Here is a 23,295-nt window from a genome sequence, read left to right on the forward strand (position 1 = left end):
ATGTGTACATATCTATATAGCACTATGTATATCTCTATATACATATCTGTATATACGTATGTATGTATGTATATGTGTACATATATATGCAATGATATTTTCTTTCAAAATACTGGACCATATGAATAACAACAACAACAAGAACAAGACGAATAGAGAATGATAAAAAGAACACGGACTGTACATTCACAAATTTTAACATTAAACACTTACAACCCCGTCCCGCCCCTGTCTTTACTGCCCCTATTATCCCGTCAATAGGATCGGCCCTGAGAGGGCGTTGCTGAGTGGGCGTGGTTGCTCAAATACAATGTGGACAATCACACGCATTTGTCGATATATCGATACCAATTGACTGCGCCACACCGCACGCCATACGCCGAGCCACGCCCCATTGACCACCCCCATCCCCCATCCATGCACTCGTCGCACTTTTGTTTAATATTTATAAATGCAAATTCTTAGTTAAGCAACATTCACAAAAAGAGTCAGCGCCCGACTATCGATAGCAATCGATAACACGTGGTGCGTGCGCGCGTCTTCCAACACTACTACAAACAAAAAGCTAGAAAAAAAAAGAACACAAAAGACAAAACAAACACACACAAACAAACAATACACACATACACACACAATGAAAGGGAATACAAAAAAATCGAAAACTTTAATTTATTACTAAATTTTATGTAATAAACCAATGTTGTGTACATATATATGTATATCATCTATATATATACCTAAACCTATACATATATATATATATCTTTCCATATATATATCTGTATACATATCTATTGAGAACTGAGCTGTATGCTCTATCGATAGCCGATAGCGATAATAACTATGATATATATACATATATATATAATATGTGTTATTCCACGATAGTTGATTTGATATACCTCCAAAACAAACAAACAAATTTTTTGAAGTTTTTTTTGCCGTAAATTTGTAATTTTTTATTTGAGTTTTATTTTTTAATTTTAATTTTTATTTAATTTTTTTTGTAAAGAGAAAAAACATAATTTATTTTTTCATATATAAATATTTACATACAAACAATTACTGTTAATAATTTATGAAACCAACACACACACACACATACGAACACACATACATTTCTTTGACCATTGATAATTTTATTTAATATTGCCCCAAATATGCGAAAGATCTGCATGTATATCGATATCGATAACGATAACGACGATATCCACGATGCTTAAGCATTGGGAACGAATACATTAAATTTATTAATCATATTTAAAACAGAGAGAGACATATATATATATTTATATATATAATTATAGTTTATTTTTTTTATTTATTTTACATACACTTTTTTCTTCTGGGTGCAGTTAAAAAAAAAAAAAAATATATATATATATACATATATATATAAAGAAAAAAACTATATATATAAATACATACATTTTTATGTAGAGTAAAAGTAAAAAAAATTAAACTACCGTCAAGTAAGCGATAAGCAGATAAACGATAAGCCGATAAACTATCTAATCGGCGAGCGATAACTGTCGTTAGGCATGCTGCCCGTCGTTTATCACTTTTCCCTGGAACGTCAACTTCTTTTCAACAAATTTATACATAAATTTAAATTAAAAAACCGAAAAAAAACTGAGTACAGTGTTAATTAATAATTAATTATGTAATTAAGTGCGCTTTTATTTTACTTTTACTTTTTGCAAATTTTTGCATGAGAAAGAAAAAAATGAAAATGTTCTTTAAGCCCTAACTTAAAATCAATTTATTAATTAAATTAAATTATATTATTTAATTTTTGTAAACATTTTTACGAGTTGCCTTCAAACTTTAGATATAAAAATACAACTATATATATATTTATATATATATATATGCCGATCTACATGAACTGTAAAAAAACTACAATTAGTTTATAGAAGCATAAAAAAACAACTAAAAAAAAAGATACACATATTTAATTAATTTTCCTTTATTTATTATAATTGTTTTTTTTTTTTTTTTTACATTATTTATGTCAAAGTGAAGAAGAAGAATTAAAGAAATAGAAAACCAACTTGAAAATGGATGTAAATCAAATTCTCAAAGTGCCTTAAAACTAAAAAAATAAATACCTAAAAAGAATAAATAAATAAAAGAAAAAAAAAAAAAAAATTAACAAACAAGACAAAGTAAAAGCAACAAGTGCAAGCAGCATATTTATTATTTATTATTATTATTATTATTATTTTATTATATTTGCATTATTATTATTTTTATATAAATATTTGATATATTTTTTGGTATGTATTTAAATATGAAAAAGGTTACGTTTACATTCTATCTCTTATATACTTATACTACATATATATACTATATATAAATAACAAATACATATTTCTATTTAATATTTTATGCATTTAAGTTTTGGTTCTTGAAAACAAAAACAATTTAAGTACATTTGCTCTTCCCTTTCGCAACGAAAACAAAAAATGTAATATCAAAATTCTTTAAACAATGTCTTCCCCTACACATTGATCGATAACGATAGAACATAGACATATCGTTCTATTGCTTTCTTCACAATGCCAGTTACATTTTTGTTATAAATAAGTATACATTTTTCTCGTTTTTATTATATATAAATATATTTAACATGTACAAAAAAGAAAATTACAACGAAAAAGACAACAAACTGTATCAAAAATTTAGAAAAGCAAAAAAAAAAAAAAAAAAACAAACAAACAAACAAAAACATTTCTAACTGTACTCCATGAATTTTGTTAATGTTGCAACAGTTGCTTCCATTCAACACTAATTTTGTGTGCGTATTCTTATTTAGTTAATTAATTAAATTACAATTATGTGAAGTGAAAACAAAAACCATTTAGTTTATGGCGAATTTTAAGTTTCGTAAGCAAGCAAAAATAAAAACCGTTATAAAAAAACAAAAACAAATTTGGATTTTATTCTGGGGGTTGGCGCCCATTCAAATTGGCAGTTGCTCGAAATTGGACAATTGCAGCTTTGGGCTTGAATGGATTTCTTTGATAGATATTATCACAGAAAATAATTTCTTTCAGTGAATCCTTAAGGCTTTGGAACATAGAGTCACTGCACTTTGCTGGAAATGTCCTATGTCGTTCATTTTAAGCATATAAATTTGAATATAAAGTCCTTAATATGACAATAAAGCCCATATAATTGGTCTGTTTTAATATACATACATAATTTTAACAAGGATTCCAAAATTACACAACAATATTGATGGTTTATTACATTAATTGTTACGGATTATTACAGAAAATCCTCAAGAACTCTGCGCTATTTATGGTCTATCAACTCAATTTTTATATTCCCAATGCATTCAAACAATCAAATCATCTCAAACAAAAAATCATGATTCGGTTCGCTCAAGTCCAAGCAGCGGTTTAACGAACTTCAAATGCCGCAGAAATGCATAAATTGTAGCACACTTTTAGGCGGCATCAGAAATATAGTGACCGCCTTTGCTCACAGATGGCGCTACGCGTGCGTTGATAAACGTCAGTTGTGAAAATTAAAAATTGCGTTTGTTTCAAATGGTGTGTTTAAATTTATTTCAATAAAATTATTGAAGCTATTTACAATTACCGAGCAGTGGAAAGAAATTTATGATTAAAAAAAAAAATAAAATTATTATATACAGCTACACAATAGATTATTACTATACGAATTCCTAATATTAAATGAAGTTACTTAAAAACTTTAAAAATATGTACATACAATATAATCCGGTTATAACGACGCTCAGGGTACTGTCGGTATACCCGGAAAACGCTTTAAACGTATTATTTTCCTCATATAAGTTTGTCTGGGGACCAAAATTTTCGTCGCAATAACCGTACGAACGCTATAAGCGGAGTCATTATAACCGAATTCCACTGTATATTTATATGTATATATATACATATCGCTAATATTATAGCCTATATTCTATGCACTTTGGAACTTAAACATATGTTTCTCCAGTTACAAAAAATTCTTAAATACTAAATTTTTAAATTTTTGTAAAGGCATTTTTTCGTGTTTTTTCTTTGATCAGGTTTAGAGAATAAAAACAATTTTCAAATGGGGCGAATTGCACTACATATTTGCCTAGGCTCAAGAACTGCTCGTATTTTATCGTAGATCTCTGTAGTTTGGCATGAATATTGAATTAATACTTTTGTAAGTCCAAACTAGATTTAATTTCGAGAATTCGGAAGCTGGTATTTTTAGCTATTTTTATTTTATTTTATTTTATTTTTTTTTGTTAACGTACTTTCTGGCAGTGATAGTAGTTTCGAGTGGTTAGATCTGGGGGTTGTGGAGCGTTAAGTTCGGCTTATTAATGTTTTGTTGTTGCATTTTATTTCTCCTTTGAAATAATTTGGAATTATTTTACGTTTCTTACACTCAATCTACACCTTCACTTAGATACGAACTTAAGCATTATATAAATAACAATTATGGTACAAAAAGCTGGACTCCTTCCTAAATGCACAGGTGTGTTCGTAGCATGTTATCAACCAGATCGGGACGTAGTGAACGGGCAGGGGGAAAACAGAAGAACTAGGTAACTCTCTCTGTGGATAGACCTTCACTCAGGCATCGGTAATATGATCAACAGCTAAGTGTGTTGCCCGGTCGCGTGGACTGCACCAGTGCAAGCGGCAGGGCAACACACAAGCGGAAGAAGACAAAATCATAGAGAGCGCTCCAGGGTCACTTTACAGTTTTAGCAAGTTCCTCCATGTTGGGCAAAAATTACTATGCACTTTCGAGTTAGCTCGCTGAAGAGATAAACTTTTGACGTTTATCGAAGCAGGAATCTAAGCCCTCCATGCTCGTTTAATGCTTTCAATGGAAAGCAGTTAGTAGGAAGAGCAAGCTAAAAGTAGGAGTAATGGCCAAAGAGAGTGGGAGAGGGAGAGACAGAGACAGAAAGAGTCTCAGCTAAGTGGTAAGCGTAAAAGAATCTTAGCTTGAAGTTCGATTCGATTCAATAAACTCGATCGATGGATTTATGGATTGATTGATTGATTGATGCATGCTGACAATTTGGTCGAAAGCCCTTCATAACTAGTCGTAAATTACCAGACGCTGCGGCCCGCTGGCAAAGGAAGTTCCGTTTCCCGTTCCGTTGCTCAAACTTAAGTAAACGTAATGGCACATTGAAAGTCCCGCAGCCAGGATGTGTAGCGGCTACAGGATTGCAATTCAGGCTCAGCTTCAGCTTCAGCTACAGCTACAGCTACAGCTACAGCTACAGCTGCTCACATATGGCCCCACCAGGCGGCGCTCGCCTGGTAGTACCCATCGCTGCTCCAACTAATGAAGCTCAGCGGCGGCGGTGGCGGTGTCAAGGACAACACATCGAATTCCTCCTCGTCCTCGTTGTTGTTGTTGTTGTGTTTGTTGCTATTGCTGCTGTTTTTGCTGCTGCAGATGCAGGGCAAATAATGCCGTTGCTGATGCTGCCAATGCCGCTGCCGGCGCTGCTGCTCACAGTGCAGCCGCATCTGGCGGAGCCGGTTGCGCTTCCTCCTCGGCGCAAGACGTCGCACCAGATCCCAGCCGACGGTACCCTCTTGTTAGAAAACATGTTGACTGCTCTTGGCCGCCAGGAAGGGCTTCTCCTCGTTCATCTTCTCCAGATTGCCGCTGAGTGTCGGATCTGTTGGCCGCTTTCGCTTGAAGAATCCGCACTTCCACATGCCGTACGTAAAGACGGCAAGCAGCAGCAAGCCACCCAGCACGGCCAACACAATGATCCACGGCGGGAAGGGCTCCCGCTGTTGATCTAGCAGTTCCGGATAGGCGCGCGTCTCCACCTAAATCGAATAGGGAAATGAGAGCTCTGTCGATTGAGGATGCCTGCCTGGTACTTACCAATATATTATCATTGTTCTCCAGCTGCTCCACATGAAAGTCCTTTGGTATTTTGACCATGGCCGTGGATATGATGCGTACTAGATCAACGCGAGGATATTCGGCGACCAGCGTCGAGTTCCAGAGGCGCGCTTTGAGCGTCACCTGTGCCTCGGTCTTCGCTGGCATCGCATAGAACTCGCACTGAATCTTGATGCAGTGCGCCGTGAACTTGTCGCAATTGAGCTCAACAATCTGTTGTTTCTTGCTCTTGACGCTCGAGTCGCGTCCGTCCATAAATCGTTCGGGTCTCACGATGCGCTCGAAAGTGCTGCGCGGCAGTCGATTCGCTCCGCCGTGCTCCTGGCTAGACTTTTGCTGGCTCCAGTGCTGCGTCTGGCTCTGGCTCTGCGCCTGATTGTAGCTGAGCGTCTTGTTCACCTGAAACTGGCGATGCGCGGGCGACCTCTTCATGGCTGCGGGCGCGATCATGTAGTGGGCGCTGCGCAGATTGGCAGCCATCTTGGAGGTGAGCTTCAGGGGATCGACATATTCGGGTGCCACAGTGCATTCGCCCTGGCCTGTCTCTATGCTGGGCTTTTCCTCCAGGTATTGCAAGTACTGCTCTTTGCCCTGCTCCAGATCCTTGCCATGTCCGTTCTCCAGCATCAGCGGCAGATATATAATCAGCTGCACCTTGGGCGCCGCCGAGGGACCCTCGTTGAAGATCGAATAGGTGTGGACTAGCGGTGAGCCCACATCTTTCAGCTCCATAGGCGAATCTTGCAGCGTGGAGGCGCCACTGTAAAAGCTCTGCTCTGGATTGACCCAGCCGCGAACAATTAGCTCCGCTCGTCGCACCACATGCACCAACACATCGCGTTCGGGTAACTCGGGACCCACCAGCTTCGAGGTGGTGTTCGCAAAGATATGGAACAACATTTCCGTCTCTTTCAGCTCCAGGCTGTTCGGATCGAAGCGTATCGTCACATGGATCATGGTGCCCCTCAGCATCGGATTACCCAAGCTGCAGACCACCAAAGTCTCGTTGAAGCTGTTGCAAGTTGCATTCGTCTGCGAGGGATCGAAGGGTTAAATCAATTACACTGACTATTTTGAGGTTTCTGAATGAACTTACCGGCTTCTTGGTCGCTATGTAGGAGACGCTCTTCTGATGCACAATGAAGAGCTGAGCCTCGTAAGCGGAATCAGCCAGATTGCTCACGTTCACTGTGAGCTCTAGTTCCGTTTTGTTGCCCTGTATCAGTGCGTATTTACCATCTGTGGAGGGGAAAGAGTAACATATAAATTATGATTTGTGAGCTAGTTCAATGAACTGAACTAGTTCCAAACACACAACAAACTCAGCTACATCATATGAGCCGCAGACAAACTCACTCTCTTTTAGATATAACTGGTATTTTTTGTAATGGAACTAGTTCTGACAATTGCGGACAGTGAACACTCACCCTCCGCCGTAAGGTTCGGCTCCGCGACAAGTCGCAGATCACTGTCGCACTGATCATCATCGCCGCAATCCTTTTGGAACGTGCCCTCGAACTCGATGCGAGCCTGCGTCTGATCCAAAATGGGATTGAGACGTTTCAGTGGTGAATCGACCAGCTCCTGCTCGTCTAGCTTGCATTCCAGGCGGAACCGTATTGGCGTCTGAATGTCTCGTGTATTGGCCTTGATATAGCCCGTGACCCGTTGGCATTCGAGTCGTCCGTTCGTGCGGACTCGCACCTTGTGGCTAATCACATTGCTGCGCTTGTTGTCCCTGTCGAAGTAGACGCGAGCGAACTTCTTGTTGTGCTCGAAGGTCTCCGCCTCAATGGTATAGGTGAGGTTGAGCTCGTTGCTCTGCTGCTCGTGCGGATCGATGCTGCTGCATGCCTCGAAGGTGAAGCACGTCAGATTCGTGGTCACATCCTCGCGGCAGCCAGCCCGATTCGGATCGATGTTGCGCAGCTCAGTGCTCCGGTACGACGTCTGAATATTGATGATGGGTCGTGCGAGCAGCACCACAACAGCTGGCGGTGCACCCACCAGCAGGTCCACATACGAATTGTCATCGAGATCCGTATTGGCCGCTATGGAGATGCCAAAGTTAGTCAGAGGCTGTGGCAGATTGCGCCCCACCTCGGAGGCCTGGATGCGTTGTGATGGCTTATTGTTGAGGCCCTGGCGCGAACCGAGATAGACATAGACAACGCCATCGCCCTCGTAGGGAGCGCCCACAGCCAAGTCGTCGCATCCGTCCTTGTTGAGGTCCCCAATATTGGCCAGCGCCAGACCGAAGCGACTCTCCGGGGCGCCGGTTAGACGCAGAGTCGCCTTCTTGGGCAGCATATCGTTGTCGTTCTGATACACATAGACAGCGCCTCCGTCGCTCTTCGAAAAGTAGAAGGGCGCCGCAACAATTAGGTCTGGCTTCTTATCCCCATTTATGTCTGCCGTCGTCAGCTCGTAGCCGAAGCTCGAGCCGAACTGCTCCCCATCGATGATCATGTGCACGGGAATGGGACTCGTGTTGGCCTTGTCGAAGATAACCACCTGACCATGGCCGTTCGAGCGTGGCGCGCCAGCCGCATACGACATCCTCTCGCCAAAGTAGCGACCCCCTGTGACGGCCATGCCCAGATAACTGTACTTGTCCACGGGCGATGAGGCATCCGAGTGGTCACTGTAGTACATGTTCTTGTCCCGCTGCAGGTACTCGCCACCAACCTCTGTCACAAATATGGCGCCGCGCCATGTAAAGGGGCCCGGAGTGCCCAGCACCATTGTATTGTCATCCAGCAGGGCGCCCGAGGTGCCCACCTGGCAGAAGCCATAGTCCTCGTGTTGCCTAAATGGATTGGCGACATTAATGAATGAGTAAGCTAGCTCTAGGTAGGGTCTAACCTACTGTGCGATGATCTGTTAAGAGGGAGAAAGAGCTCTACGATTCCTAGAGTTTAAAGGGCAACTTGAAGTGTGGGAATCGAGATGCCTTGGGCTTACTTTGCAGCTGGGATCTAGGATCCGACACGAGGAGGATAACCCTAATGGAGGATAACTCTTTGGTTGAGTCCTAACACACTTTTCGTTAAGCCCTAGTCCACTCTTACTTCAGCTGAATATGCCGCTTTTGCACTTTAGGTAACAGTGTATAATGAGTCCAGGGTCAGGCACGCGATGCCAGCGCAATGAAAAATTGCATGTCCAAGTCCACGTCATCTCCATGGGAGCATGTCTCATATATGCCATATCACATCATATAACAATTTATTCTTTGTGTTTCCTTTTTTGGGTGCGGTGCGACCCTGTTTGCGCAAGGCAAGCCCCCACAGCATAATGCCTCTACCCTAACCCTCCCCGATTCATATCTCACTGCCGTTTGCTTTGCCTTATGCGCTGACATTTAAATAAATTGAAATTTCTCCCCTGCAACGGCGACGTCATCGCTGTCACACCTGACCAGCCATTCCTCGACTTGTCCTTTCCAGTCCCATTTTGTAGTCCTCCTCCTGCCCCAAACATCTACCGCACACCACACACGCTGCATGCTAATTGGCCTAAACTGAAGCTAGACACGCGCTGAGTTCCTTGTTTTTCGACCTCCTTCCACCTAAACCACGCTGACTGAGTTTTGAAATATGCGTATAAAGATATTCTTCACCTTGACACTTTTTGGTTAATGGCAGGAGGGGGATTTGTGTTATGCTTGAATCGAACCTGACCATGACAAATTTACCATTCCGAATGGATTCATTTATGATAAATTTATGTTTTTCCCTGTCCGCTTTATTTATTACGTTTCCGAAAAAATGGAAATCCTAAACTCATATGCAAGCAGTTATTTATAGTTTTTAGAGTTACAAATCGGGACTTGTTTTAACAATATCTAGAAAAGTTTCTGTTAATAGCCGAGAATTCTCTAATTCAGTTTTCTGTAGATATAATATCTAGGCCTTCCTTTTCTTCAATATAATCTAATCCCAATGAACAACATAGTAAAATTTGTACGAATCTCGCTCTCCACCTACCTTTGAGTGGGACGTCCCTTGCACGGCTCGTAGACCTCGTCGAATTGTAAGTCGTTAGTCAGCACATAGCAGAGACCCTGTCCATAGCGGTTCTCACGCTGTATTGTCACATAGCGATGCGCACAGACGAGCACCTGATGAGGGAATGAAATCAAGGATCCACATACATTATATTATATGATTATTCGAATTAAGCTGTAGTTGGCCTTACCTTGCTGGCTAGTCCTTGGGAGCGTACAGTGACGCCCAACCATTGACCCTCCTTGATCTCGTCGCTAGATGGCGGTATTAGCTCGTCGACATCGTAGGCTGCAGGTGGCGCCAGGCGGCAACGGATAAAAAGTGCAAAAGGAGTATTTTTGTTCTTGTTAGCAAATTGTGTGACGAAATTGTAAAAATATGTACGCGTGTATGTGTGTGTGTGCGGGTGTGTGTATATCTGAGTGTTTGTGTGTGTCGCATCAGTTACAACAACAACATCAACAACAACAACAACAACATCAATAACAACAATAATAATATAGTATGCAAGAATATGTAAATATGTATTCATATGTATGTACAATTAAATTTTTTTTTTTATTTTAAATATTATACAACAAATTTGATAGTAAAATTCTAAGCTAAACTCAAATTTACAATATTGTATTTACAGCGAGCGGCTAAAGGCAATAACTATTGGCGCTGTTAAGCTATTAACAGCTGTTAAATAATACGAGCAAAGTAAGGCAATAACAGAGAGAGAGAGAGAGAGAGAGAGAGAGAGAGAGAAGGAGAGCGGGCAAGTTGGGGCAGATCTTGCGATAGCGCACATGTGTAATGCGGTTGGAGCTAGAAGGGGGAAAAGAGGGGCTGCTCTACTTATAGATCATGCCTGCATAAACAAGTCGAAATACGTATGCAGCACATGTGCAGCACAACAGTAGCAGCAGTAGCGAGAGCAGCAACAACAACAATAGGAACAGTCGCAAAAAGAGCAACATAAAACAGCAACAAGTGCAAACAAAATGTTCGACGAAACGAAGCATGAAAAAATGTTCAAAATGCTTCGCAAAACGTTTTAGCATGATAATGATCATGATAAATTCATAATCAGATGTGCAAAAGATGTGCAAAAGAGAAACGAGAAATGAAAATTAGAAAATTATTATGGCTCAATTAACAAATCAGACATGCAAAATAAATACATACATACATACGTTTTCAAATACATACATAGTTAGTTATGAAGCGTATATACCCCAGGCAGAAACGGCATTTGCATGTCAGAGAGCATAACAAAACAAGAATGAAACAACAAAAACTGGAAAGCGCTTCCAACGTCGCTGTCAGCGTTTGATAGAATGCAGCCGTGACAGGAACAGCGCAGTAGCAGCGACATCGACATTGGAGCTGGAATGTTTTGCGCCTGCACCAATGCACGCACACATGCGCAATAGAAATTAAGAAACTGAGAGAGTGGGAGAGTAGGAGAATGGGAGAGTAGGAAAGCGTTAATATGTGTGAAACGTAACGAAATTGATTTAAAATGCATTTTAAAGCATCAAAGTGTTGAAATATGATAAATGATTATTACAGTGTGCCCGCGGCGAAGAGAGAGAGAGAGAGATTGCGAATGAGAGTGGTGATTGACTGAGGAGAGCTGAGCGAGAAGCGTTACGTTTATCATTTATGTTTTCGACTTGCTTGCTAGCGCCTCTGACTGGCTTTTTTTTTGGGGCGTGGGCTGTCCTGGCGGCAGCTTTGACGGGTTTGACGCGTTTTAAAACGCGCAAAGTGAAAGTCGCGCGCTGCAGCTGACAAAAATTAGGCGCGTGGGCCGCAGGCGCACAGCTGCAGCTAGTTTGACATACATACATAGCTGTACATGTGCTGCGTCTCTTTCTCCCTCTCTCTCTCTCTATTTATTTATTGTTGTCCCAGGCCCAGTGAACTTTGCACTTTGCGACGCGTTTTTGACATTGACAGTGGGCGGCGTTGGCGGCTATGGGTGGTATTTGAGTGAACAATTTCGAGACGCTTGTCGCAAAAGAATTTTGACATGCCACACAAATTTTGCGTTGTGCCACAGCTATTTTTATGCGCGGCTGTTGTTCTCATTTTGCTCCTGCTTCTTCTTTTGCATTTTGTAAAATTTGTCACGTTCGGCAGTGGCTGAGGCAGAGGCAGAGGCAGAGGCAGAGGCATCGACTGAGGCAGCAGCAGTGACAGTGGCAGCAACACGCTCTGATTGCTGTGCGTTAACAATATCAAAGGCCAGAAATAACAGCAGCAATAACTGTCAGTAACAGTGCTGTGGAGTGCTCTACTAGCACATACCCCTTACGATGTGTAGAAGAATGTTGGCAGTCCAGCATACCCCCTTTGCCATGCCATGCCAGAGTATATCAGCTGCAAAACGAGCACAGATGCCGACGTCGCCGTCGCCGTCGCCGTCGCTGTCAGCGCTATGCAAACATTTAGAATGCGAACGGCTCATAAAGAGTCGCTGCCGCCAGAGCAGAAGAGGGCAGTGGGGTGGGACCAGTGGAGGCTCCCAGACACAGCTGTTGCAGCAAATGAATTTACAGCACAATATTTAAATAATTTGGAGCTGAGTAAATATAATTAAGACTAAAGGAGTCACCAATTGGTAAATGGCTTGCCTCGCGCGCACCCACTCCACAGGCAAAGCAAACAAGAAAAGGCGAATGCGAAATACCCTAGCTATTATAATATAATTTATATGATCGTAAATGTTGTTCATGATTTTATTATTAATTCGCCTTGTAAAAGAGTTTTTCTTGCATTATATAACTTGATTTCATTCCGTATGAATCTGTTATATATGAATTTTTTAATATAAAAAATTGTAGAGTATGCAATTTGTCGACTGTCAATACAGATCAAGAATATGTATATTCATATAAGTCATACAAGCCCTCGCATCGACTAAACATTTGGCATGAAACAGGGGAATTGCCCAACAAGTGATTATATATATTTCACTAGAAAAAAAAAAAAAAAAACAAAACAAAACAGACGAGAGGGAGAGAGCGCAAAAGGGGAAATTATATATTACTACAACATTCCAGTAATGCAAAAAATTATAGCCAACAAAAACTATTTAGCATCAGCATAAAAGCTATGCAAATCAAATCGAATTGAGACTGCTTGACTAGTGTCTACCCTGTAGCTAAGAGTCTCCACATGAAAGTGCATGCATTGAATTAGTTTTGTTCATCGATATTCATCGACTAATTCTCGATATATGTTGCTAGATTATGTAGATTACTGCCCTATTACTAACATCCATTGAGCTCTCAAACTTTCCAGGGTATTTATGGCATTGGCAAGCTTTGCTCAAGCAATCAATTGCATGATTCCACAATTTTTTATTTCCAATTCACAAACAACTTCATTAGAAACAAGTTCCGAAAAATATTTATGAGTCCCCTGAGTAAGTCGATAACGTAAGAAGAAATACAAAGAACCTATTCCAGTCGACCAAGAGTTGATGGCAGCGCTTCGTCTATAACTTGAGCTTAAGCATCAGGCGGATTGCATGAAGTCGGCTGCACTTGAATATGATTAAGTTGGCTGCGCTAAAATTAGCTAGCTAAGGTCAATATATATGGGACAAGTCGAACGGTCAGCAAGCTCTTGGCTTAAAGCGAGGCGAAACTAGCCCTAAAGCTACATTCAAAAAATTCCGGTGCGGACTTTAACCTACGATCAAGCGCGCTCCACTAGTTCCACAAGTTCTCCCAATGCTGGTGCCTATGATTAATGAACATTGAACTAGTTAATAACGAAATGTGTCAACTAAATGGCTGGTAATAGTTACAAGTGGGTTGTAAGTCAATATACATATGTTTAGTTAATCATATATGGTTTACCAATATTATTTATTATCCATATATAGGATATATAGATATGTATATATTTATATTATTATATAAGCTTATAAAGCGTAAATGTACATGCAACATATATGTAATAGAAAGTGGTGGCCCATCCTTAAAAAATGCCGTTAGTTTTTATTTGGCATGCGAGACTGTACATTGATCGATAAGTTATCGCTGATTTATATACATATTGAGTGCGTGAGTGTGACTATGTGTGTGCATATCGATAGCAAATGTTTATCGCATGGTAAGTTATCGTTGCACTTCGATACAGTTAGATATATCCATATACATTTATTTGTATTTATAGTTATATGTGAGCAATCAATCAAAGCAAATGCAAATCAAAAATTATGTGCTTTATAAACAATCAAATTAAATGCTCGAAATGTGTATTAGTTATTGATTTTTTTTTTAATCCAAATTTGTTTTTTGTTTTGGTTTAGATGTGGGCAAAAACAACAACAAATAAAGCACCCATACCACTTACTAGGTTCATAAGCTCCGCCAGATGCTAAATGATAAATTCGTTTCATATATATTTCATTTCGATTTTCATTTTGAAAAACATCGAAAATAGTTTGTCAATAATTTTGGTTGAGAGTATTGTTTTGGGAGATAGGTATATGAGTTTTCCATATGCGCACCGAATATACATATTGTATACATACATATATATATGTTTTTTAAAGTTTATATATATATATATGTGTGGTTTTAGGGGGGTTTACGTAAGGAAAGAGAACAGAAACAAAAATAAAGAAAGAAAAGAAAATTAAAAAACGCAAATAAATATTTTGTTGATGTTTGAATAAAAACAAATTGAATGTCACTAAAAAACTAGGGCTATACAATAAAAGATTATAAACTAAATACATATTGATATAGTTATATATATATGTATATATAGCTAAACTATATTAAATTACCAAATACATAGAGAATGTTTAAAAAGTTTTTAGTCACATTTGTTTTTTACATGGGATTTTATGTACATGTACAAGAAGCTAACCTATAAATAGGATCTGTAGAATATGATCCGAGACTTTAAGATTTAAGCTTAGTGTTAGCTCTGACAGATCTGTTAGTCACTTGGCATTTGGATTTAATATAAAAGCTGGCTCAAACTTAACTTAAGACTTGTTTTGGTTAGTTTCCCGCTAATATTGCCTTTGATTATCAAAGTTCCCTTATCAGATATTATTATATATTGAAAAAACCTCCACCTCTATAAAACTAGCATTTTTTTTTCCTATTATAATTTAGCATTAATTTTTGGATTGGAAAATTTTTTACTGATTTTTTTGTGGTGCTCAAACTGAAATCTAAACATAAGCTAATCATAAATTATATACGTAGTGTTAACATCTAATTGTCTAGGCATATATATATATATATATATATATATATATATATATACATATAGAGTTGGAGTTTTACTTACATCGTCGGCCGTCCGTTATGATCTGTTCGCAATCGTCGTAGTCCGTGGTTATCGGGCACATGTATAAAGCTCCCGATTGCGTGGTATTTGGCTGTTTATTTCGATCCAGTGGAGCTCCTACGAGTAAGCTGCAAGTAGAAGAACAATAGGGAATATTTATAATAAAGTCTTTCAATCGAAAATAACCGCAAAATACTTTGTTAGCCAGGAGGCTAGCACGATCACACGATCGATATTAATTGCCATTGATCGGCTAACGGTGTAATGCGTGTTTGCGGTTTTAAAGCTACACCGAGATAAAGCAGAGATACAGACGTCGCTTTGCGGTTCACATTGCTCAGGTGTCACAGGAGTTCAAGTGAACCCAAGTGAGGGGGGCATGCCAAGTGGGCGGTTCAGGAGAGGAAGCGAGAAGACATTTGGTCAGCTAGTAATCAAATCGATTTTGTAGGTGGAACCAGTTCAATGCACCTTTTTTTTCTGCTATATGCGCATGCAGGGGCTTGCCGAAACGTAATTACATTAGGAATAAACCTCAGAGCGCAGTCTCGACACCTGAGTGGTCTGAGGTGTAATCGAAAAGGAAGGAGTAAGGGGGAGTTGATGTCTTGAATTGGGCGCGTCAACACGAAAAGATGTTGCAAATGAGCTAGACAGGCAGTCAGCTAGATAGCGGGGCAAAGAGTCTTAAGGAAATTTACGTTTAAAGTACTTAAAAGGGCAGTGCTCGATAAGCAGATACCCTGTAGTTGAGCTGAGCAGCTGTGTCGAAATTTGTATAATTGTCTGAAACATATTTCTGTTTCCGGCTTAAACATCGATGTTTGTCGATAGTAAGCGAATTATCGATATAATTTCTTTGGCGCTTATAAAATTTCTGCTTTACTTAAGTTATTTCTCCACATCGTTAGTTATCGGTATTACGAGAGTTATCAAAACGCATTTGCTGCATGCACATCAGCGTATTTTTTTTATCGCCTAGTGGAGTTCGAAACGGCTCTCTCTATTTTGAATGGTCTGAGGGTATTATTTGGCAAGCAAATGCTGCTTCACCCACGTAGCACAGTGTAAACATGCAACTTCATTATCCTCCAGCGGCAGCAGCGGCAATTGCGATTTTATAGTGGCCATTAAGTGCGGCACCTAGGCACCTACACGTTGCCACATGCCACATGCCGCATGTTGCGTCTTTAAGTGCCCCAAGCCCAACTGCAACGACGACGACAGCAGCAACAACAACAACAACAACAACAACAGCAACAACAACAACAACTGGAGACAAGTTAAAGTTGAGGGCAGGTCCAAGTCATTTGCTGTTTGTCGCCTACCAATTGACACTTGGCCCGCACATTACCCAACACTGGCCTCTAGTTTTTACAATTTTTCTCCCGTTTTTACGACATGGCTTTAAAAGTTTTTCTTTTTCGTAGTTGTTTGTTTGAAATAGCTTTCACAATAATTAAGGGGCTTTGCGAACTAGTTCTTTGCCCAATTAGGTGCTGCAAAGGTTCGAGAAATAGGAAAGTTTTGGTTGCAAGTGTCAAACTCATTTGAACTTGAACAAAAATAAAATTATGTGAAAAAGTAAACAAGCATCGCGAAACTCACTCTCTCTTCGCCATCTCGACTCTTTTCGCCGGGCAATAAAAGCTGAGAACTTGTTCTCGGGCTACAAAATTTATGAACTACTCGTCGATGCCATCAGTGCGATCGTAATAGCTTTTGAATATCTTAATGCACACCCACTGAACCATCAAAGTGGGCCCAGTCAGCCAATAACTGGCCAGACCTGATTCAAACACTTCCAGACAGGACTGGACTGTGGCTGCGGCTCCCCCACTTCCCTGCTTTCTGTCCTGCCCTGGCCCCCTGGCCCCCTGCCCAGTGGCAACACTAGTTGCTGTCGTGCGACACTATGCAACACTGCAGGTCGCATTCTCATGCCGCTTTTTATAGCCTCCGCATGTCACGTTTGTGTAAATCGACCTCGTGCCTTGCTCCCCTAGCCCCTCTCGCGCCTCGACCAGGCAGGAGGCTGTTTAGCTCTTCGCTGGCTCTCGGCTCTTTGGGGTCGCGGCCAGTTGGCTGCTCATTTAGCATGTTTAGTTCCATGTCATCTTGCGAGATTTGGTAATGAAATGTTGAACAAAAATGTATAACAAACACATCAACATGTGTTGCCAGTTCGGCCCTGCACGACTGGTCGATGACCTGTAATCTGTTGCAGCATGTTGCTTGAGTGGTTTTAGTGTTTCTTTGAAGTGAGTGGATGGGACTATTATAAACTTAGTAGATTATAATAGTAATAGCATATCGTATATATTATAGTAGTAGTAGTAGATAGTTAGATGGATCTATCTTGATCTCTTATGATCTTAAAATGATGAAGAGAGCTGTTGTCGATTCTATTTGCTAGCTCAGTTCAAAGAAACAACTCGAAAAACCTGTAAAATCCCAAAATGATTTTATAAAATATACCAAACTTAAATTACTTTTGGTTCCTACGGTACATTCTAGATCGTAAAGGGTATATAAGCTAAGAGTGAATGAAAAAAAGAACAGCTTTCACATTAAAATTAACAAGGGAAGCAAACAAAGAAGCAGAAGAACCGAATGACGACGACAAATCTGAGTCTTGTTTGCCTGGTGGAACATAAATCTGTGCATAGAGCGCCGACAATCCATAAATCTTCAGTCGCTGCAGTCGAGTATTCCCCAAGCCACAACTCGGAGTCCATAAAACTGTATTTAATGTTGCTGGAATTTTCAAAATTCGGTAAACTCGCAAAGCTCTGTGTTTGGTTATGGAACAAGATGAAGTCGCTATCAGAGAGAGAGACGGGGGGGAGAGGGAGAGCGTAAGAGAGAGACAGACGTAGGCTGATTTAATGCCACTTGGCACTTAGCTTATCAAATAGTGCAGTTCTCCTTCAAAATGAAAGATAGATAAAGATTGGGGCTGGAGATGGAGAAAATTGAGTATTTGGATGCTCCACATGTGGAGTTCGATGGGTCTATAGCCAAATCAATTATCGTCAAGCTGCACTTGGCTCCACTTGCAGCTTCTAGATGCAATTAAAACCCGCCCCACACTCGACGCGACTCGTCGAATGCATTTAATTAAATTTAAGCATTAATTGCCGTATAAATGCGACGCGCGTGTCGCTTCAATTGCCGCAGCAAAACGGAACCAGCGCCTGACTCCGCCCGCTTCAGGGTAAACCCTTTCAAGTGGCTTTCGGTCAGGGCAATCAAGACGCCCCGCCCACCCTCTTAACGCCCTCTACACCCGTTTAACCCACTCGAAACGGTCGCGAGTCGCAGCGGGCTGCCCGCAGCTTGAAGATCTCATAGAAATTTGATTGCTTTCATTTGGGAATTATATTTAGTGTAATTGAAGATTGTATTGAATGTCATGCAAAAATAAACGGCAGACATTTGAGTGATGTGTAAACGGAACCAGTTCATAGCTGTCAGCAGATAATATGCTGAATTTATTCATTTAATTAGGCTTACTAAAGTAAAAATTGAACTAGTTCTTTTCATTAACCAATATAAATAACAAATAATGGATAATCCTTGGGCATTTCGGACCTTTTCATGCTCAGGCAGTAGAAACCTCCTCGCGATTCTTAATTTAATTAACTAATTGAAGAATTGAGTTTGATAAGTTTGTACTATCGCCTGCTCTTATCCTAGTCTCTCGTCCATCACAATCAATCATCAAGCACCGCACTAAAGCTTCTTTCCAGTAAAACTCAGCCAAATGGAAGCAATTTGAATGCGATTTCTTTCGATTTCCATCCAGCTGAAGAAGTTTGTTGCTGCCCTCGAGCTGCCCCCCCTCGGTCGCAGTCGCAGAGCAATGTCTGTTTACAGCTGTGTTTGTTTTTAGCTGCCCCTGCTTCTTCTTCGTCTTCTGCATATTTTCAATAATACTCTGTTTTATTTGGATCTTTTTTTTTTTTTCTTTTTTTTGGGAGTCATTGGCTGGTTTTGTTTGTGCCGCTTATTAGTCATCATTATCACAAGTGTTCCCAAGTACCGGCAGCCCTTCAGTCTCGTTCAACTTCCCCTCTCATTCCTCTATTCCTGTCATACTCACTCTCAGACTGATTCTGTGTTGCAGCATGACTGCTTGCCGCACCCCTTGCACCAAATTCCGAATACTCTTTACAATATTTATTATCATTTGTCCGCTGCCACAAGAATTTCATTTCACTTTATTTCGAGTCTTTGGATTTCTTTGTTTGCAATAGTTTCCACAGCTCCCCTCCTGCCGTCCCTGGCCATAGTTTTACCCCAGCTAATCCCCTTTTGCCGCCCCTGCTCGGGTTTATATAAATATTTATGCTTGAATTGGAGACAACAAGAATGCTGACATCGGCTGCCCCACCACTCTAACACAGTCTCATCATCTTCTTCTTCTTCTTCGATTAATGAATGGAATTTCCGCCAGTATTCATTGATATTTCCATATTTTAAAAGTAATTTCATTGTGAATCATTCGTATCTCAATAACTAAATCTAGTCTAAAATTTCCAGTGAATTTGGAAATTTCTAGCTACTTAAGTTTGGAATAAAAAATTTCAATTTTTAAATAAATTATCTAATATGTTTACTGTGAAATTTTCGATTTAGTTTTGGGTTGGGTAAACCAAGAGTTGAGAGATCTTTTAAATGATGCCTTAACTCCCTGTTTTACATAGATCCCATTTGATCGAATACAGAACGTGATTTCCTTGGGAATGTGGATTTTGAATAGTTACATATATAGTGAATTTTGGTATAGAGATAATGTGAACAGATTTCTTTTATTTGGTTATATTTCCAAGATTTTTCCAACATAATATCTCTTCCTTCGATAAATAGTTCTATGATAATCTCTAAATCATTTCTGCTGCTGCTACTCGAAACTCGAAATCGTGACGAATACCTCAATACACACAGTCAAACACCCACGGACTAACACACACATACACACACAGCCACATTAGATGCCAATTGCCAATACGAGCAGTTAGCAGGAATTAGGAATCCTGTTGAGCTGTGCGTAATTATGGCCACGGGCCAATAAGACTTGGTCACGTTCGTTCGACTTGTGCATGGATTGTTTGCCCTGACAATGGATCAAACAGCAGGCAAATTGAATAGCGCGATTCCATTGAACTCACGGCAGGCCGACAGCCAGGCAGGCAGGCAGGCAGGCAGGCAGGAAGAGCCAGGCAGCAGCAGCCAGACGCCTGCGGGCACTTCCTGCTGGCAGGATTCAGTGCCGCAGCCGGCTTGTTAAGTAAGCTATCTAGGATCCTACCTGGCAACTGCTTGTTACCTGTCAGATCGAACGCGCCGATATGATGGTGTCTGGTGTCGTTTACCTGCAGCTGCCGAATGCCGACATCTCCCTTGCCTGTCGCAGTCCTGCTAGATGGCAATGCCAGCAAAAATATGCAAATTGGAAAATAGCTGCAGTGTTTGGTCTAGCAATGGACTAAGAGAGAGAGAGAGAGAGAGAGAGAGACCGAGATCTATTGCTCAAAAAATATATAGAGAGCCAGTCACAGACACATTATCATAACTTCATTATGCCCCTCCATGTGACATTCATTTGCAGTTGGTACAGGGCATGAAGTGTCCAAGTGGCTAATTCAATTTGCGCCTTAAGATGACGCCAATGAGCAGACCCCTCTTCACCTAACACGCTCTGAATATTGTATTTGAATGAGGATTGAGTGTGAGTGTGAATGTGAATGTGAATGTGGACGCTGATTGACAGTCTCTGGAATGCCCAATGCCAAAGCCGCGCTTGAAACTGTGCGGGCATAGAAGACTAGCTGAAGGGAATGGAACTAACAAAAAGTTACAAATTGGGAAATTTATAGACTGCACATTTTCATTAGATGATCAGAAAAGGCTTCCTCTGTCCAGTCTCTAACGAAGATATTAGATTGGGAATAGCCAATTACAGGGTATGTGCTGGTCGGCTTAGCCGCTCGTAGCTAAGACTTAAAGCGACCAAAACAGAAACCACAAAAGTTGACATTAATTCCTAAGAGATTTGTCAAAAAATTTGCCTCGTCCAGTAATTCAATAAATTTGTTGTATATTTTTTTTTTTGTATTTTGTATTTTGTTCTTGTTTTTGAATATTTTTTGTTTTTCTTTGGGATCAAGTTAAAATTCAAGACAGGCAGCGAATGCGCATAATTTGATTGGGATTTTGGTTAAGTCATTCAAGTGTGTGCGACAGGGTTGCGGCTTGGCCCTCGCAGTGGGGTGGGGTTGTCAAGGTGTCAACGCATCATGGCTAAAAAGAGACATTGGCCCACACCCAAAAACAAAAAATCCATGAAGTCATAGGCCAAGGGCCATGGCTCTTTCGACTAGCTCATTAACTTTTTTTCATATATATTTTATTTTTATTTTTATTAATTTTTTCATGCATTCGGCGCATTTTTCACAACAATTTTCCTGGGGAGGGGAGGAAGACAGGTGTTGGTGGTTTGCTTAATGTCTTCATTTGAGTTGGCCAAATGCGCATCCAGCACGCGCTTCCGGCCAGGTTTTCAGGCAAAAGGAACAACAATAATGTGTCCATTAAGTTGGTCAAAAGAGCAACAAAAATATAGTTATAAGGGATATATGAGTAATATACTCAAGCCTGAATACTCTATACTTAATGAAAGTATAGATTTTTGAAATTTTTATAGGTCAATTTTATTATGGGAATAATATTTACGATGATATGTTTTATAGATTCTGCTGAACTACTTATATTCTCCAGCTAAACCAAATAGCTTACAGATGCTCATATGGAAAAAAATCTGGAAACCTCTGTTCAATTTTGCTTTATGTTATTAATATCTAATATTTGGAAAATATGAGAAAGAGAAATATTCTTGATTGTCCAGTTAATATATCATATAGTACTTCATATATAGAGTGTAGTTAAATGACGACAGGAATCTATCTTCACGGATAGCTGAGTTCCTTTGGAATAATCGAACAGCTCTATAATTACCTCTTACTGTTTGTCTACGTCAGCTGAACTAAAGTGTACATATGTCGCTAAACAAAATTGATTACCAGCTTGTCGCAAGTTCTTGTAGGGTATTACGAGACAAGGCGAACGACGTCAGCAAGTTCTATTTATGTTATGTATATGGTATGCATGGATGTTAATGGCGCCGTCAAGAAGTGTGGAAATTGACATAAAAAGCAGTTTAGAGAGTGAGAGAGAGAGAGAGAGAGAGAGAGAGAGAAGTAAGAGGAAAAAGAGCGAGTTACAAAGAGAGTGGTAAGGGAATGAGAGAGAAGGGAGGGACTTGGAAAAGCTGCGATTATGTGCGTCGCATATCGAGCAAAATTTGGAATACGATTAACGGTAGCACCGGCCTCGCTCCAGTTAACCAATTTTGGGGTCATAATTTACGGCTCATTAATGTGGTCAACGAAATGAGAAATTGAAGTGCGCTGCACAGCAGGAAATGCAATCGACCAGACAGAGAAACAGACAGACAAACGGTCAGACGGACAGACAGTGGGGCAGATAGGCCAACAGCCAGCTGGACAGTGGCACCAATGCATTGCAATGTTGGCTGTCAGCTTAGCCAACAGCTCTCGGCCCACGTGGCAAAGGCCTCGCTCCAAATTCGAGCTGTCAGCTTGCAGCTGATAAGATTACACACTAGCGAACAAAAACTAAAAGGCGAGAAAAAAGCTCAACAGACTTTCAGAGTGCAGAGTACAGGGTATCAGCTTTATAGACTGGCAGACGCTCTGCAAAAAATATGTGAGGTTATTTAAGCTATCGATTAATCGATATTTTATAAATCGTAATATATATAAGTATATGTAAATATATCAGTATTGCTGCTATTTAAAAACATTTGTTTCAGTTATGAAATCGATATGTTAAGAACAAAATGTCAATTGAACATTTTTATCAAGTTTTAAATATCGCAGTTAATTTTGACATAAAATAACTATATGTAATATAGTTAATAGGTATTTAGTAAATATTTCCTGCAATTTAAAACACAACAATATTTTGCCAGTCAAATGAC

General features: G+C 40.1%; 1 protein-coding gene across 2 annotated transcripts in view; it reads right to left on the reverse strand.

Moving 5' to 3' along the window:
* Positions 1 to 3,158: 3,158 nt before the first annotated feature.
* Positions 3,159 to 23,295, reverse strand: part of LOC6585059 (integrin alpha-PS1) — a 58,329-nt gene continuing 38,192 nt past the window's right edge. Inside the window, exons 2-9 of one of the 2 annotated variants that reach the window (XM_002010663.4) lie at positions 15,231 to 15,358; positions 14,277 to 14,300; positions 10,111 to 10,208; positions 9,900 to 10,033; positions 7,338 to 8,719; positions 7,007 to 7,149; positions 5,890 to 6,942; positions 3,159 to 5,831 (exon numbers count right to left, since the gene is read on the reverse strand). In XM_002010663.4, the coding sequence (XP_002010699.3) occupies positions 5,592 to 5,831; positions 5,890 to 6,942; positions 7,007 to 7,149; positions 7,338 to 8,719; positions 9,900 to 10,033; positions 10,111 to 10,208; positions 14,277 to 14,300; positions 15,231 to 15,358 (3,202 nt within the window). In that variant the 3' untranslated portion in view covers positions 3,159 to 5,591. The remainder of the gene's footprint in view (positions 5,832 to 5,889; positions 6,943 to 7,006; positions 7,150 to 7,337; positions 8,720 to 9,899; positions 10,034 to 10,110; positions 10,209 to 14,276; positions 14,301 to 15,230; positions 15,359 to 23,295) is intronic. The other variant, XM_032732608.2, reaches the window with a different exon arrangement.

This window comes from Drosophila mojavensis, unplaced genomic scaffold (assembly GCF_018153725.1).
Source record: "Drosophila mojavensis isolate 15081-1352.22 unplaced genomic scaffold, ASM1815372v1 contig_136, whole genome shotgun sequence".
NCBI classification, from domain to species: Eukaryota; Metazoa; Arthropoda; class Insecta; order Diptera; family Drosophilidae; genus Drosophila; species Drosophila mojavensis.